This window comes from Notamacropus eugenii, chromosome 2 (genome assembly GCF_028372415.1).
Source record: "Notamacropus eugenii isolate mMacEug1 chromosome 2, mMacEug1.pri_v2, whole genome shotgun sequence".
Lineage (NCBI taxonomy): Eukaryota > Metazoa > Chordata > Mammalia > Diprotodontia > Macropodidae > Notamacropus > Notamacropus eugenii.
The window spans coordinates 110,877,678-110,891,062 of record NC_092873.1 but is presented as its reverse complement, the minus strand read 5'-3'; the positions used below and the strand labels follow the sequence as shown (position 1 = coordinate 110,891,062).

General features: G+C 38.3%; 1 protein-coding gene across 9 annotated transcripts in view; it reads left to right on the top strand.

Moving 5' to 3' along the window:
* The window catches only part of CYP39A1 (cytochrome P450 family 39 subfamily A member 1), a 135,307-nt gene that overhangs the window by 104,055 nt on the left and 17,867 nt on the right, over positions 1–13,385 (top strand). For 4 of the 9 annotated variants that reach the window (XM_072642356.1, XM_072642351.1, XM_072642348.1 and 1 more), the window contains 2 exons: positions 6,367–6,454; positions 12,228–12,890. In XM_072642356.1, the coding sequence (XP_072498457.1) occupies positions 6,367–6,454; positions 12,228–12,422 (283 nt within the window). In that variant the 3' untranslated portion in view covers positions 12,423–12,890. The other 5 variants (XM_072642357.1, XM_072642354.1, XM_072642352.1 and 2 more) reach the window with 3 other exon arrangements.

The window sequence follows — 13,385 nt, the reverse complement described above, 5'->3', positions numbered from 1 at the left end:
GTGGAGATGCTAGCTAAGCTTAACTTTGTAGGAGAATAATTCTGAAAGGCAGAAGCAGTATGTGAGAGTAATCCGAGCATGGGGAAAGACCTGCCTAAATGCATGGAGGCAAGACGTGGAATATGAAGTTTAAGGAACAGCTAGTGGCCTAATTTATAACCTAGAAGATACAAAGGGGAGTGATGTGAAATAAGTATGAATGGAGGGATTAAAGTCATATTGTGATGGCACTTAAATGCCAAACTAATGAATTTGTATTTTACCCAAATGGGCATAAAGAGTAACTGAATGTCTTTTTAAAAAGAGTGATAGGGTCTGATCTCTATCTTAATGGGATTTACTTTTTTGGAGGATGGATCGGGGAGAGGGAGAAATGTTATATAATGAGATCAGTTAGGATATATTGTAGTAGTCTAGGTGAGAGGTAAGGAGGGCCTGAACCAGGCTGGTGGCAGTTTCAGTGACTTTTTGTAGTCTCTCACCTTTGTTCTGGCTTCATTCCCTTCCCTTCATATTCTTGACCCCAAAGTTAAGCAGTTCATCAAAGCACTGCCCTTCAACCTTGAATGCTTTGTCTCCTTAACTTTCTTTGGTCCACCTCTTGATGATCTTTAGCTCTGCACCCCTCCCCCCCCCACCTAACTGAATCCTTGAAAGGGATGGATGTGAGAGATATTGAGAGGGTAGAATCAACAAGCAGGACTTGACATCCAGTTGGATGTACAGGGTTGAAGAAGAGAGAGGACCCAAAGATGACTTCAAGATTTCATGCTAGGATGACTAGGATACTAACATCAACAGAAAAAGCAAAATTAGGAGAAGGGGAAGGATGAGAAGGGAAGACAGGATGAGAAGAGAAAATGTTCAGTTCATTGAGGTACTGACAAGAAATCCAATTGGAGGTTCTCAGAAGATAGAGATGTGGGACTAAAGTTCTGTGATGAAATTTGGGTCAGATGTGCAGATTGAAAGTCATCTTTGTAGAGAATAAATGAATCCATGGGAATGATAGACTTCTGTGATTTCTACTGTTACCCGGTAGACAAAATGAATGAATAAAAGAAATAATGAATGTGAATGAAATGAAATGACATGAAAAAAAATTATATTTACTGTGTGCAAAGCATCATGCTGAGCTCTGGGCTTACAAATAGAAAATTAGGACTGAACTAACTTTCATGTAACTCACATACTAAGAAGGGAAAATTACATATTTAGCAACTTTCTTCTGTGAGTATGATAAAGAGAATACAGTAGCAAAGAAGATGATACTCTATCTTATCTAATGTTATTCTCAATAATAGAACCACCTTGATTTCTGGTATTGAACTATTTGACAGTGACAAGGCCTTTAGGGTGAGAACTTTCTTTTCCAGTTTTTAGTAACTGTGGCTTCTGAGGAAGTTGAAGAGAGGGGGTACCAGTCCCTACAGATGAATTTGCTAGGTCACGTTTCTGTAAGAATTACTGACTTAGAGAAAGATGATGAACCAGTGAAGGAATATTCACCAGAGTGGAAATCAAGAGAGTTATGTTAACTGAAGCCAAGTCAGTAACCAAGAGAAGGGGAGTGTTGAAAATTCCAAAAAGATCAAGGGGAATGTGGACTGAGAATATCATTGAATTTTTTGCATTTCTCTTTGTATACCCAGAACTTAGAACAGTTTAGCCCATGTGTGACACTTAATAAATGTTCTTAATAAATTTATTGATTACAGGGTAATCAACATAAATATGTGAAGATGAAGGCAGGGCTCTAGGTAGAATGAACTCATTAAGGAAGGGGAGAGGTTAGAAGGTGATAGCGACAAGGATATGGATTAGTTGACGTAATCAGATGAAAAGAACTTCAGGGGAAGAGACATCATTGCAGGTGAGATTAGCAAAAAGTTTCTAGAAATCTTCTGGTTCTGTAGGTCAAAGGACTTGAGAGAAGGAGGAGTCAGTGTTGGAGAGAATGATTAAGGATAAGATGTGTTCAGGAGTAAACCAAATTGAGCACTAGAAGATGGAAGATTGAGAATATGAAGAGATCTAAGGCTGTTAACAATAAATTTCTAGGGGAAACAATGAAAGGGGAGATTGATGGGGTAAGATTCTGCCAGAAATAGGGATAATGTGAGGAGAGGTATTTGGAAGTATTGAATCAAAATTAGAAGAGGTGAGATTTTGTTTATCGGAGTACTGGAGAAGTATCACATTTGGAGAAGCTCATAGATTTAACAAACTCAAATTCCAGTATATATAATGACTTGGGTTCTTGCCCCAGCTCTGTGTTGACTATGAAAAGGTGACTTTATCTCTCTGGGACTCAGTTTCCTAATTTGGAAAATAGGCTGGACCATCAGTTTTAAGTTTGTAATTAATCTAGGAATATGTTTTGTAAGATTCTTGAAGGTATTTCTTTTTCCCCTGTACCTAGTTCAATGAATGCCTTATGTATAGCAGTTACTAAATATTTGATGTTGAATTCAGCAAGTATTGATTAGGTACCTTCATAGGAAAAACAAACAATTAAATGTTATTTACAAAACATTAACACGTTTATATTTTCATCAACTTTGTAATCATGTAATATTTTTATAATAAGTATGATTAAGAAATCTGCTATGGATAATAACATTTTTATTTTTAACTTTTCTGATATTAGAAATAATTGGGAAAAAACATCCAAAAATAATTATACTTCATTGTGCTTCTGAATAATGAATCTCTCCTTTTCTTCCTTCCTTCTTTTTTGCCTGTCTTCCTTCTTCACCTCCTCCCTTCCCATCTTATCTTCTTTCTCTTCTTTTCCTCCTTCTCTCTCTAACCCTTTCCTTCACTGTAGGAAAATAGAATATTATCATCTGTTAGAGGTCCTTAGGGGACCTATTTTAATGAATGAATAGAAATGTATTTAAATTACATATTAGTTTGTTATATAAATAAGTGCTTCTAAAATTCTTTAAAATGTTAATATGCCTATAAATAGCTTATACTTCTCCCCTTTCAATCTTGGTTACGTTATTAATTGCTCAACAAAATATCTTTTTCATAGATTCAAATAGAACCCTATATTCAGGAATAATGTAAGTGTTGGTATGATGTAGCAAAATGAACTTTGACTCTTGGGTTTCTTTTAGAGCTCTCATTTTCTCTGTGTGACCTTGGTCAAGTGCATGGTGTTTAAAAAATTAGAGAGGCATTTTCTGGCTAATTTCACCATTATATTAATAAGGTGAACATGTTTATTAATAAAAAGAGATCAGGTCCCTTTGAATGCCAAAGACCCCTCACTGTGGTGGACTCACAGTTCGTATGCTCTTCAAAAAGTAGGTGTCCCTGAAGGTGACAGTCAACGCTGATTGGTTAACAGTTAGTGAGAAAATGAATATTACAGTGAGAGGCTGGGTAATGAGGTCTTGCGATACATGACATCACCCAAATCTTAATCATAGAGACTTATCTATTTCAATTGTCACCTCTTTGACGAAAGGGAAAATCAACACTTTCCCAGACCTGTTTGAGTAAGCATAATGAGTAGGAATTCTCCCATTAGCCCATACTTTGAATTTCTTAAATCTTGGTCTGTGTAAGTCTTTGCCTAAGATGTTCCACACTGTTTGATTTCTTGATGAAGTAGTAGAAAAGAGGAAAAACCTTGATTCTGATTCAACAATTGGTTATTAATCCGAGAAAACTAATCATTTCTCTTACAAGTCGCTTTGTTTCTCCAGGCCTCTAGATCCATATCCATAAAATAAGTTGATTCGACTAGAATCATAGTATTTTAGAGTTAGCAACCTTGGAGATCATCCCTTCTAATCTCTTCACTTTACAGATGGGAAAACTGAAACCCAAGGAATATAAGTGACTTTCTAAGATCATATCAGAAGAGCTCTGAAGGTTTTTGTTTTTATTTTTAGTGCCTACCTTCTATTATGGAGATTTGCAAGGAATTTCAGAAGCCCTCTAGTTCAGCACCAAGGAATCCCCACTACAGCATACCGAGCAAGGGGTTGTCTAGCCTCTGCCAGAAGACTGTCCATGAGGGTGGAGCCATCTCTCAAGGCAGCCTGTTCCACTTTGAGATCACTCTGACTGTTAGAAAGTTGGGTTGTTTTTTTTTCTGACATCAGGTCTTTACATCTTTGCAGCTTTCGCCCAGTGCTTCTGTCCTCTAGAGCTAATTGATCTTTTGTATGACATCCTTTCAGATATGTGAGGACAGTTATATTGTTCTCCTTTTGCTTCTCCATGGTTACCAGATTTTCCTCCAGATGCTCTCCAGCTTGTCTTTCTTAAACTATGATATTCTGAATTGAACAAGGTACTCCAGTTGTGGTCTGAGTAGGACAATCACTTCCTTGTTTCTGGAAATTGTGTCTCTCAATGTAACCCAAAATTGCATTCATGTTTTTGGCTACCACATTATCCTGCTGACTCATTGAATGTGCAGTCTACTAACACCCCTAGATCTCCTGCAGACAGACCACTATCTAACAATGCCTCCATCATCTTATATCTGTGAAATTTTTGGGTTTGGGGTTTTGGTGGAGGGGTTTTTGGTAACATGCGGGTAAAGCTTTGCATTAATCATTTCAGATTTCATATTATTAGATTTCACTCTGATGCTCTAGCTTGTTGAGATCTTTTTGAACCCTGAATATATCATTCCAGCTTTGCATAATTATCACAGAATCATAGAATTTCTGATTCAGAAGAGCACTTAGAGATCAAGTCAATCAACATTCTCATTTTGCATTAAGGAAATCAAAGCCCAGAGAGTCACAGAGGGTAGCATGTTTTTAGAACTGAAGTCTTCCTCCCAACTCCTGTTTCCAAATCCAGTGCTTCTTTCACATTGCCAGTTGCAGCTGAAAGAGGTTTGCTGGATGATTTCTAAGTTGACATTGGCTGTGTATCACCAGGAGATCTAAGAACTGCTTGATGTTTGGAGATGGCTTAATGCTAAAACAAACATATATATAAATGAATACACAAAATTGGTCAGTTAGGTGACTGAGAATGATAGTCATGGCTGTCTTCTGACATTTATTGGCTGTGTGACCCTACGCAAGTCATTTAACCCCTTTTGCCTCAGTTTCCTTATGTGAGGAGATGGCAAACCATTCCAGTATATTTGCCAAGTAAACCACAAATGGGATCATGGAGAATCAGACTCGACTGAAATAGCTGAACGATAGCAATGTCCTGAAGATATATTTGTCTTAGTCTAGTGACTTGAAGACCTCAGTTTCCTATAAAATGAGAGGGTGGAACTGTCTAAACTTACCAGATTCTGTGATTTTCCCAGTTGAAAATCACAGCTCCTTCTCTAGATACAGCTCTACTAGGTGCCAACTCCAAGGAAAATGGAGGATTATCTCACAAGAAGGGAAATATATGAAAGTCTCCAAGGACCTTTATCAGCTTCCTGTGAAATTTGACATAGCATGCTTTATTGCAAATTGTTAGAGTAATTTCGACACACTGTAGTCAGGAGAATTCTGATAACTTGAGAGGAATAAGTAAGAATGCTTTGTCCTGGAGCTGTTTAATTTAGATCTCATCATTAGCTAGACTACAAAGGTCTTATTTTTTAGGATTTGGAAAACAGCAGTATAGTAGAAAGAACACTGATTTGGGAGTGAAAGGATCTGAGATCCAATTCTACCATGGACCTTCCCTTCTCATTTCTCCAAACATCTTTTCTAGCAGCAGATTTTATGACCTACAGAATACATTGTCTTCAGTGTTTATTATCATACAGGATTACATCTGCAACATGAAGATTATGGAAAATTGATATAGTATCCATCTGGATCATAGTAATACTTAGATTTCTCAAGCTTTGATTATTGTGTGTGTGCATGTGCAATGGGAAGAGACTAGATTCATGATTTCATTAGTGTATGGAATTCCCAGTGTGGAAACTCCTTCCACAGACCAGCAATGTCTAAATTTAGACATTTGCCTGTGGGCACTGATTAGCTAAGTGATTTCTTCACTGTCATATAAGTAATACTATATCAGAACCAGGACCTGAACACAGACAGGTCTTCCTTGATTATAAAGCCAGCCCTCTCCCCACTAGTCTCTGCCCTCTCTCATATCCTGATTAACCTGTTATATTTCCCAGATAGTTTCAAGAGACAAATAAAAAAAAAATCTAATTCTCTGGCCTCAGAGTAGGTCATTCATATATTCAGTGGAGCATAGAAATATTAAATTGTTTACTGCTTTTCCCTCACTGATGTAAGTTTATACCGAGGAAGATGGAAGACAATATGTAAAACATATTTATATATTTTCTAGACATTCTCTGTTTGTGAATTATATGCCTCACATTATCCTGACTATACAACTGTCTTTGCCTTTTAGGTGGCTCGCGCTACTGGAGACTGAAATCTACATTGCCTTAGTATTTTATAAGTATCAATTTAAACTGCTGGATCCCTTTCCAGAACAGGTAAAAAAAAATCCAGTTTTGTATTTAATTTTTATTTATTTTAAAATATTTTATTACTACCTTTCAACATTTATAACGAATAATAACCAACATTCAAACCAACTGTGCAATAAATCTCCAACCAACCCCGCCCCCCAGATCTTGTTAATCAGATGGAAAGAAAAAACCCCCAACATTATTAGCATTGATTTGAGCAATTAAAATAATAAAGATTAATTAAATAACAAACAAAATATAATGCACATTCTCTGTGTCTCCTTCCAAATCTGTAGGCACATTATAATGGTGTTGTTCACCTTTGCTTTCTTTTTGCAACAAGGGAGCAGAGTGGATAGAATCAGGAAAACTTAAGTTCAGATCTTGCCTCAGACACTCGCTGTGTGGCTCTAGGCAAGATATTTCCTCTTTATCCTCTATTTCCTCATTTGTAGAATGGAGATGATAATAACACCTGTCTTACAGTGTTTAAACAATCAAATGAGATGTTTGTCAAATGTTTTATGAATTTTGAAATACAATAGATGTTAACTATTATTATTATTGTTAACTACTGTCATAGGGAATAGGGATTGCGCTTCTGATATTATTAGGAAAGGGAATTTATGGATAAGGGAATTTCTTCCACTATTGCTAATCTTTACTTTCTCTCCAATTTAGAGTCTTAAAGAGTCACCAAGAACACATAGAGGCTAAGAGACTTGCCCAAGGTCACAAAGCCTATATGGTTTGGAGATAAGACTTGAACCCAGGTCTTTTTGGCTCTAGGAGGCACCTCAGTGGTACAGTGGATAAAGTGCTGGACCAGGAGTCAGGAAGACCTGAGTTCATGTGTGACCTCAGATACTTTCTAGACTTTACTATCAGATACTCCTAGACAAATCATTTAACCTCAGTTTGAGTTTTCTTAATTATAAAATGAGGATGTTAGTAGCACTTACTTCCCTTGGTTGTGGTTGTGTGGTTACTAGGTGGTTTGTCCATTGTTCTCGAAGAGGACCGTGACATCAGGGAGATGATGACATGACTTGCAGTTGACTTTCATTTGAGTGAGAAAGGGTTGTGCAAGGTCATCAACCTCACTTTCTCCTCCAGAGCCATCTGGGTCCAGTGGCCAGATATAGATCAGGATGACTGGAGGTGGCCCAGGATGCAGTGTGAGACTTTGGCCTTTTTGAGCTCAGGTCTTTTCAAGTTTTCATTAGAGTGAGGCAACCCCCATTCAGTGAATAGTCCTCTTTAAGAAATGAGTCAAGACATGGCCCCTTTAATCAGAAAAGAAAATCAAACTGGAAGGGGAAGGCCCTCAGGGTTGCTGGCCAGTAGAGAAACAGTTGATATTTGTATTCACTCTGAACCAGGGGAGTCCAAAAAATAACCATTAAGGGTTGCTTTGGCAGGTCAGGGACCTGTTGTCCAATCAGTGAATTGCATTTAAGACTTGGTCTTTGAGAAGGAAATCTAACCAATAAACCCCAAGTTAACTAGGTAGGTTTTGGCCATCAAAATGTACCTTCCTTTGGACAGAACACCCTCAGGTAAGGCCTGACAGCAGAGGGGAGGACAGGAGAGGAGACAACAGCCTGAGTTGCCCAACTGGAACTGACCAGCTGGGTGCCCGGTGGGGCAGGTCAGGCCTACTTTACTACTTACTCCTTACATGATTGTGAGGATCAAATAAGATAATAATTGTAAAGTGTGTAGCACAGTGCCTGGTACTGGTAATAGTTGTTTAATAAATGCTTATTTTCTTCCTTCCTTCCTTCCTTCCTTCCTTCCTTCCTTCCTTCCTTCCTTCCTTCCTTCCTTTCTTCCTTCCTTCCTTCCTTCCTTCCTTCCTTCCTTCCTTCCTTCCTTCCTAGGCCAGTTTTCTAGCCAGTATGCCACATAGCTTATCCTATTATTAGAGTTAATGTGTATGCTGTTCTTATGGTTCAACTGAGCTGGAGGCCATGCTGGCTTAGTCACTAATGGGGGCCAAGGTCATGACCATGATTGAGGGCAGGGCTGCAGCCATAAACAGGGAGGAAAGACCAAAGACAAGGAGTTGGTAGGTTCCTGTTATCAAGCTATGCCATCTAGTCAGACACAAAGATCAAGCCTTGAAAGGGGGCTTTTCTCTTTTTCCATCAAGGATTCTGAGATCATAGACTTCTTCCTAGGGTACTCTCTGAATAATGAGGTCCTAAATATCATTCCTGTTCAGTAATAGACTAGAGCTGATTAACATACCAGGTTCAAGGTTTTTCTGGTCATCAGCATTACAATGACCATTTTAGTGTCAGTCTTCCAAGGAAGTAGCTACAACTATTTGTGGTCACGGCCTCCAGGTCATTCTGTCTTCCATTCCTGTGAGGCATGGCTCCCTGGGGGAGTAAGTCTGCTAAACACCATGCTGTGTCCTAAAAGGTCATAGGCAATAATCTAAAGTGACCTAGTCCATAATCTTCCCTTTGGGTGTGGGTGTGTGAGTTCTGGTGGACCTGATCTCTAAATGCCTCTAGAGATCTTGGCGTTGTCTCCCATTCTGTGCCTCCTACCTTTCATGCCATCTCCAAAACCATTCGCTACCTAACTCCCCACCTGTGTATGCAGTAAGTTTCACTATCATGAATTCATGACCACCTTGAGTGGCTGTCCAGAGAACACAGGCAACTGCTTTGGCTCCCCCATAAGTCTATGTGTATGAACAAGACATACAGTAGAAAAATGGAGTGAGGGATCCCTACCTCCCTTCAAGGCTCAATTCTAATACCACTTCCCAAATAAGATTGGGTGACCTTTTCTCATTCTCTCTACTCTTCCTCAGTTGTTAGTGGTCTTCCATCTCACCCCCAATGTTACTTTTCTTTATCTGGGTATAGAAACAGGAAGATGTAGAGTCAGGTTTGAAACCAGAAAGATCCAGGTTCTAGTCCTGCTTCTAACACTTATTAACGTATGTAATCCTAGGCAAATCACTTAAGCTCTCAGTGTCCCAGGCAGTTCTCTAAGACTAATTATAGAGTCCTTGCTGATCTCTATTGGTAGAGTAAGTTTCCTCACCCAAGGAATCACTATGCCAGTGAAATCATATAGTTGGTCCTAATGCTGTGTGTGTAAATGTTGTTTTTCTTCAGTAAAATATAAACTCCTTGAGGGCAGAAGCTGTTTCGTTCTTTTTCCTTGTGTTTCTTTAATCCTTTACAATGCTTTACACATAGCTAGGACTTAATAAATGTTTGTTGAGTGGTGTTAGAAGTTAGTCTAGCAATAGAAAATAACTCAAGTAGCCTTAAAATAACATTGACTTCCAATGATGAGTTTTCAGCTGCATACAGTTTTACTGGAAACATTAGGGACAGGGCCAGCTTTTACCAAGGCAAGCCACACATGTCACATAAGGGGCACTAAGAAAGAAAGCACCAATTGCCAAAACAAGTCTCCTTCCTTGTCTGATAGGGTCTAGAATTCCCACCATAGGAATTATCAGGAAGTCAAACATAAAAGGCAGGATAGGATCATTGTCCTCTGAAGGCCATAGTTAAAATATACATGTATATGTTACTAGAAAAACTTCTAATTGTTTCCACTTACTACAGTTTAGTTTATTAGATTGTCTGTTTGTTACCTAGCTTATAAAGAGGTAGGGGCAGCTCGATGGTGCAGTGGATAAGAGCCCCAGTGCAGGAGTCAGGAGGACCTGAGTTCAAATCTCACCTCAGACACTTGACACTCACTAGCTGTGTGACCTTGGGCAAGTCACTTAACCCCAATTGCCTCATCCTGGGTCATCTCCAGTCATCCTAACGAATATCTGGTCACTGGATTCAGATGGCTCTGGAGGAGAAGTGAGGCTGGTGACCCGCACAGCTTTCCCCTACTCAAAACAAAGTCATGTACAAGTCATGTCATCATTTCTCTTATGTCTTGGTCTTCTTCGGCAACAAAGAACAAACACACACACATATAAAGAGGTACAGTACATGCCTGTGCAAACTTAGGTTCTCCTATACCAAAGGCAATACCTGATTGGATGATAATAGTATAGGAATGGCATTTGAGGAATGGAAAGGGATCAAGAATACATGATAAAACCTGGGTATCTTGGAAAAACATATGGGTGGTAGGTCAGAGAAGGCAGAACCATGATAATGGAATGTATGAAGTGAACCAAAGATCATTGATACTAATTATAAGGATTGTGAAGTCTTTGTCAAAAGTACTGAGTACCTATAGGGCATAGGGGGTGTTTTCCCCTCTGCTTTCAATTAAAGGTAAAGGCTTAAGATGAGAAATACAATTTATGAAAGTGAATATAGTTGCTTAAGGAAGAGGAATTTGGGGATCTGGACCAAGGCTCAATAATTAGGAATGATAAACTCTTGGCCAGGAAGGGAGTATATCTAGTAAGAGTTGGTTTAAAAAATGCATTTTCCTGAAGTCCTCATATAAATCTTACCCAAGAGAAGAGAGAGAAAACTGTCTATTATTTATCTGTAGACCTGTCTGTCTATCAATCTCTGAGTCACAGCAGAAGAGCAAGAATGAGAGAAAAAAAGACAGGGGTGGGGAAGCAGAAAGAGAAGACCGTACGTTTTCCTTATGAGGATCAGATAGCTTAAGGAGGCCCATAAACCAAAGGACTGACCCCAGCCATACATTAAATTGTCCACTCCAAGAGGGATTGCAATTTAAATCATGACTCATCCCACCCCACCACTGCCAAAATCAACCTAATATTGATCCTGAAGTTTAAGGGGAAAAAAAGACAAGCCAAAAACTGTGGAATCTAAATATATACCTTCTAAGAAAATAGAAAACAAAATCAGGGTTAACTGAGTCATTGTTTCCATACTGACTTGTTTAAATGATTCTACTCAATTTCTGTTTTCAGAATTTTAACCAGTTAGTGGGCGTTCAGAAGCCATCGACACCATGCCGGGTGGAATATAAATGCAGAATATAAAAGCTTATTTATCTAAAAACTGGACCAATACCTAAAGCAGACAGATTGCTGAGATGTCCTAAGGCCTGCATTGCTGTACTCACTAAACTAATATACTACACTTCAGGGTATATTAGTTAACTTTGTATAACTACGTGAAATTTTTGTTGTTATTTAGTCTAATTAATTATTAATCAAATTGTTATTCATTAAATTGATGTCTCAGCAGTGGACAAAGTAAATGTAAAAGTAAATACAGTCCCAGTTTGGCAGAGAACTGGAAGTATTGTGAAAATATTAAAAAAAGCTTTCAAAAGTACCTTTTTTCGTGTACGACATGATACAGTATTGATTTAGGTTTTTTTTAATTTAAATTCTCTGCGACATTGAAAAAAGCCCACACAAGTATTATGTTTGTTATGGAGGAACTTATCTCAATTTACATTCTGAATAATTGTCAAGTAATGAAAAAGCAGCAGAGCCTGCATGGTGCAATATGGAAGCTTTGCCTTAGATTCAATAAAACCTGGGTTTAAGCTTTGCCGCCAACACGTACTGACTGTGTAGTAGCCATGACCCAGTGCCTTATCTTTTCAGTGCTTTCTTAGATTACAACTCATTCTGTGTCAATGAAGGGCATTTCCATACTGGAAATTTCTTATTCAGTTGAAATCCTCGAACTGAACCAGTCCCCACTTCTCCCCCCAAAAAAGGATGGGAATTCCGATTTGGGTGATATTATTCAGGGCTTAATGTAGCACTTGTACTGTTACATTGATTATAATTAATATATCTATAGCTTAAAATGTATATATACTAATAAATTGCCTGAAAATATATTTCATATAGCAGCTGGATGCCACAATGGATGGAGCGCTCAACTGGACTCAGAAAGACCTGAATTCAAATGCTGCTTCATATTATCTATGTAACCCTGGACAGTCACTTAACCTCTGCCTCAGTTTCCTCATCTGTAAAATAGGGATCATACCAGCACCTATTTCACAAGGGTATTGTACAGATCAAATGAGATACTCTCTCTAAAATGCTTAGCACAATGTCCCGAACACAGTAGACCCTTAATGAATGTTTATTCTTTTCTCTGAGATTATTTATAAATGTTATTAGTCTAGCTCAGTTGAATTGTTGATTGATGGATTGCAACTTCTTTTTATTCCTTAGAATTCTTTTCCTGTACTTTCCACATAGTGGGTGATCAATAAAAAAGTATTGCTTTATTTTTGATAGTTAAACTGAAACCAGTCTTTCAGTCTTGCAGCATAGAGTGTTCCTTATACCTGGAGGATAAGATTACGATAACCTGACAAGGCCAAATTACTTTTGAGTGTATTTGCTTATATTATAAGCCTCCTGAATGTACACTGTGAATCAAAGAAAAAAATTATACTTTGTGTGGGACAAGAACGTAAAAATGATCTCAAGGAAAGAGTTGACCTGGCCATGTTAATGCTAGTGCCTCATTTCTTTCATAATAAATACATTCTCCTTTGAGCATGCTTTTCCTGGATCATGTTTTTGTTTTGCTTTGCCACACTTAGCCTATTTTGTATAAAGTTAGTAATTTTTTTTATTTAACTATAGTATAGTCATGAGCAAATTACTCCCTGGGAGACACTACTGGGGGGAACCTTTGAAGGCCTGGGGGCCCAAAGGCTAAAGGAGTCTAAAGAACCCAATCATACCGCGAGAGCTAGAAGAGCACTTAGTGGTTACCTAGTCTAACCCCATCTTTTACAGATGAGAAAACTCAGGTCCAGAAAGGCCTCACTTAAGTGACTTCTCAAGGTCATACAGATTAGAAGAAAAAGAACTAGAATTTGAAACCAGGTTCTCCCACTCCAGATCTAGCCCTTATTCTGTTGTAGGCATGTAATTGTTACACTGGATAGAGCTCTAGATTTGGAGTCAGAAAGACTTGAGTTCAAATGCCACCTTAGATAATTACTAGCTGTGTGATCCTTGGCTAAATCAGTAATCAGTGTCTCA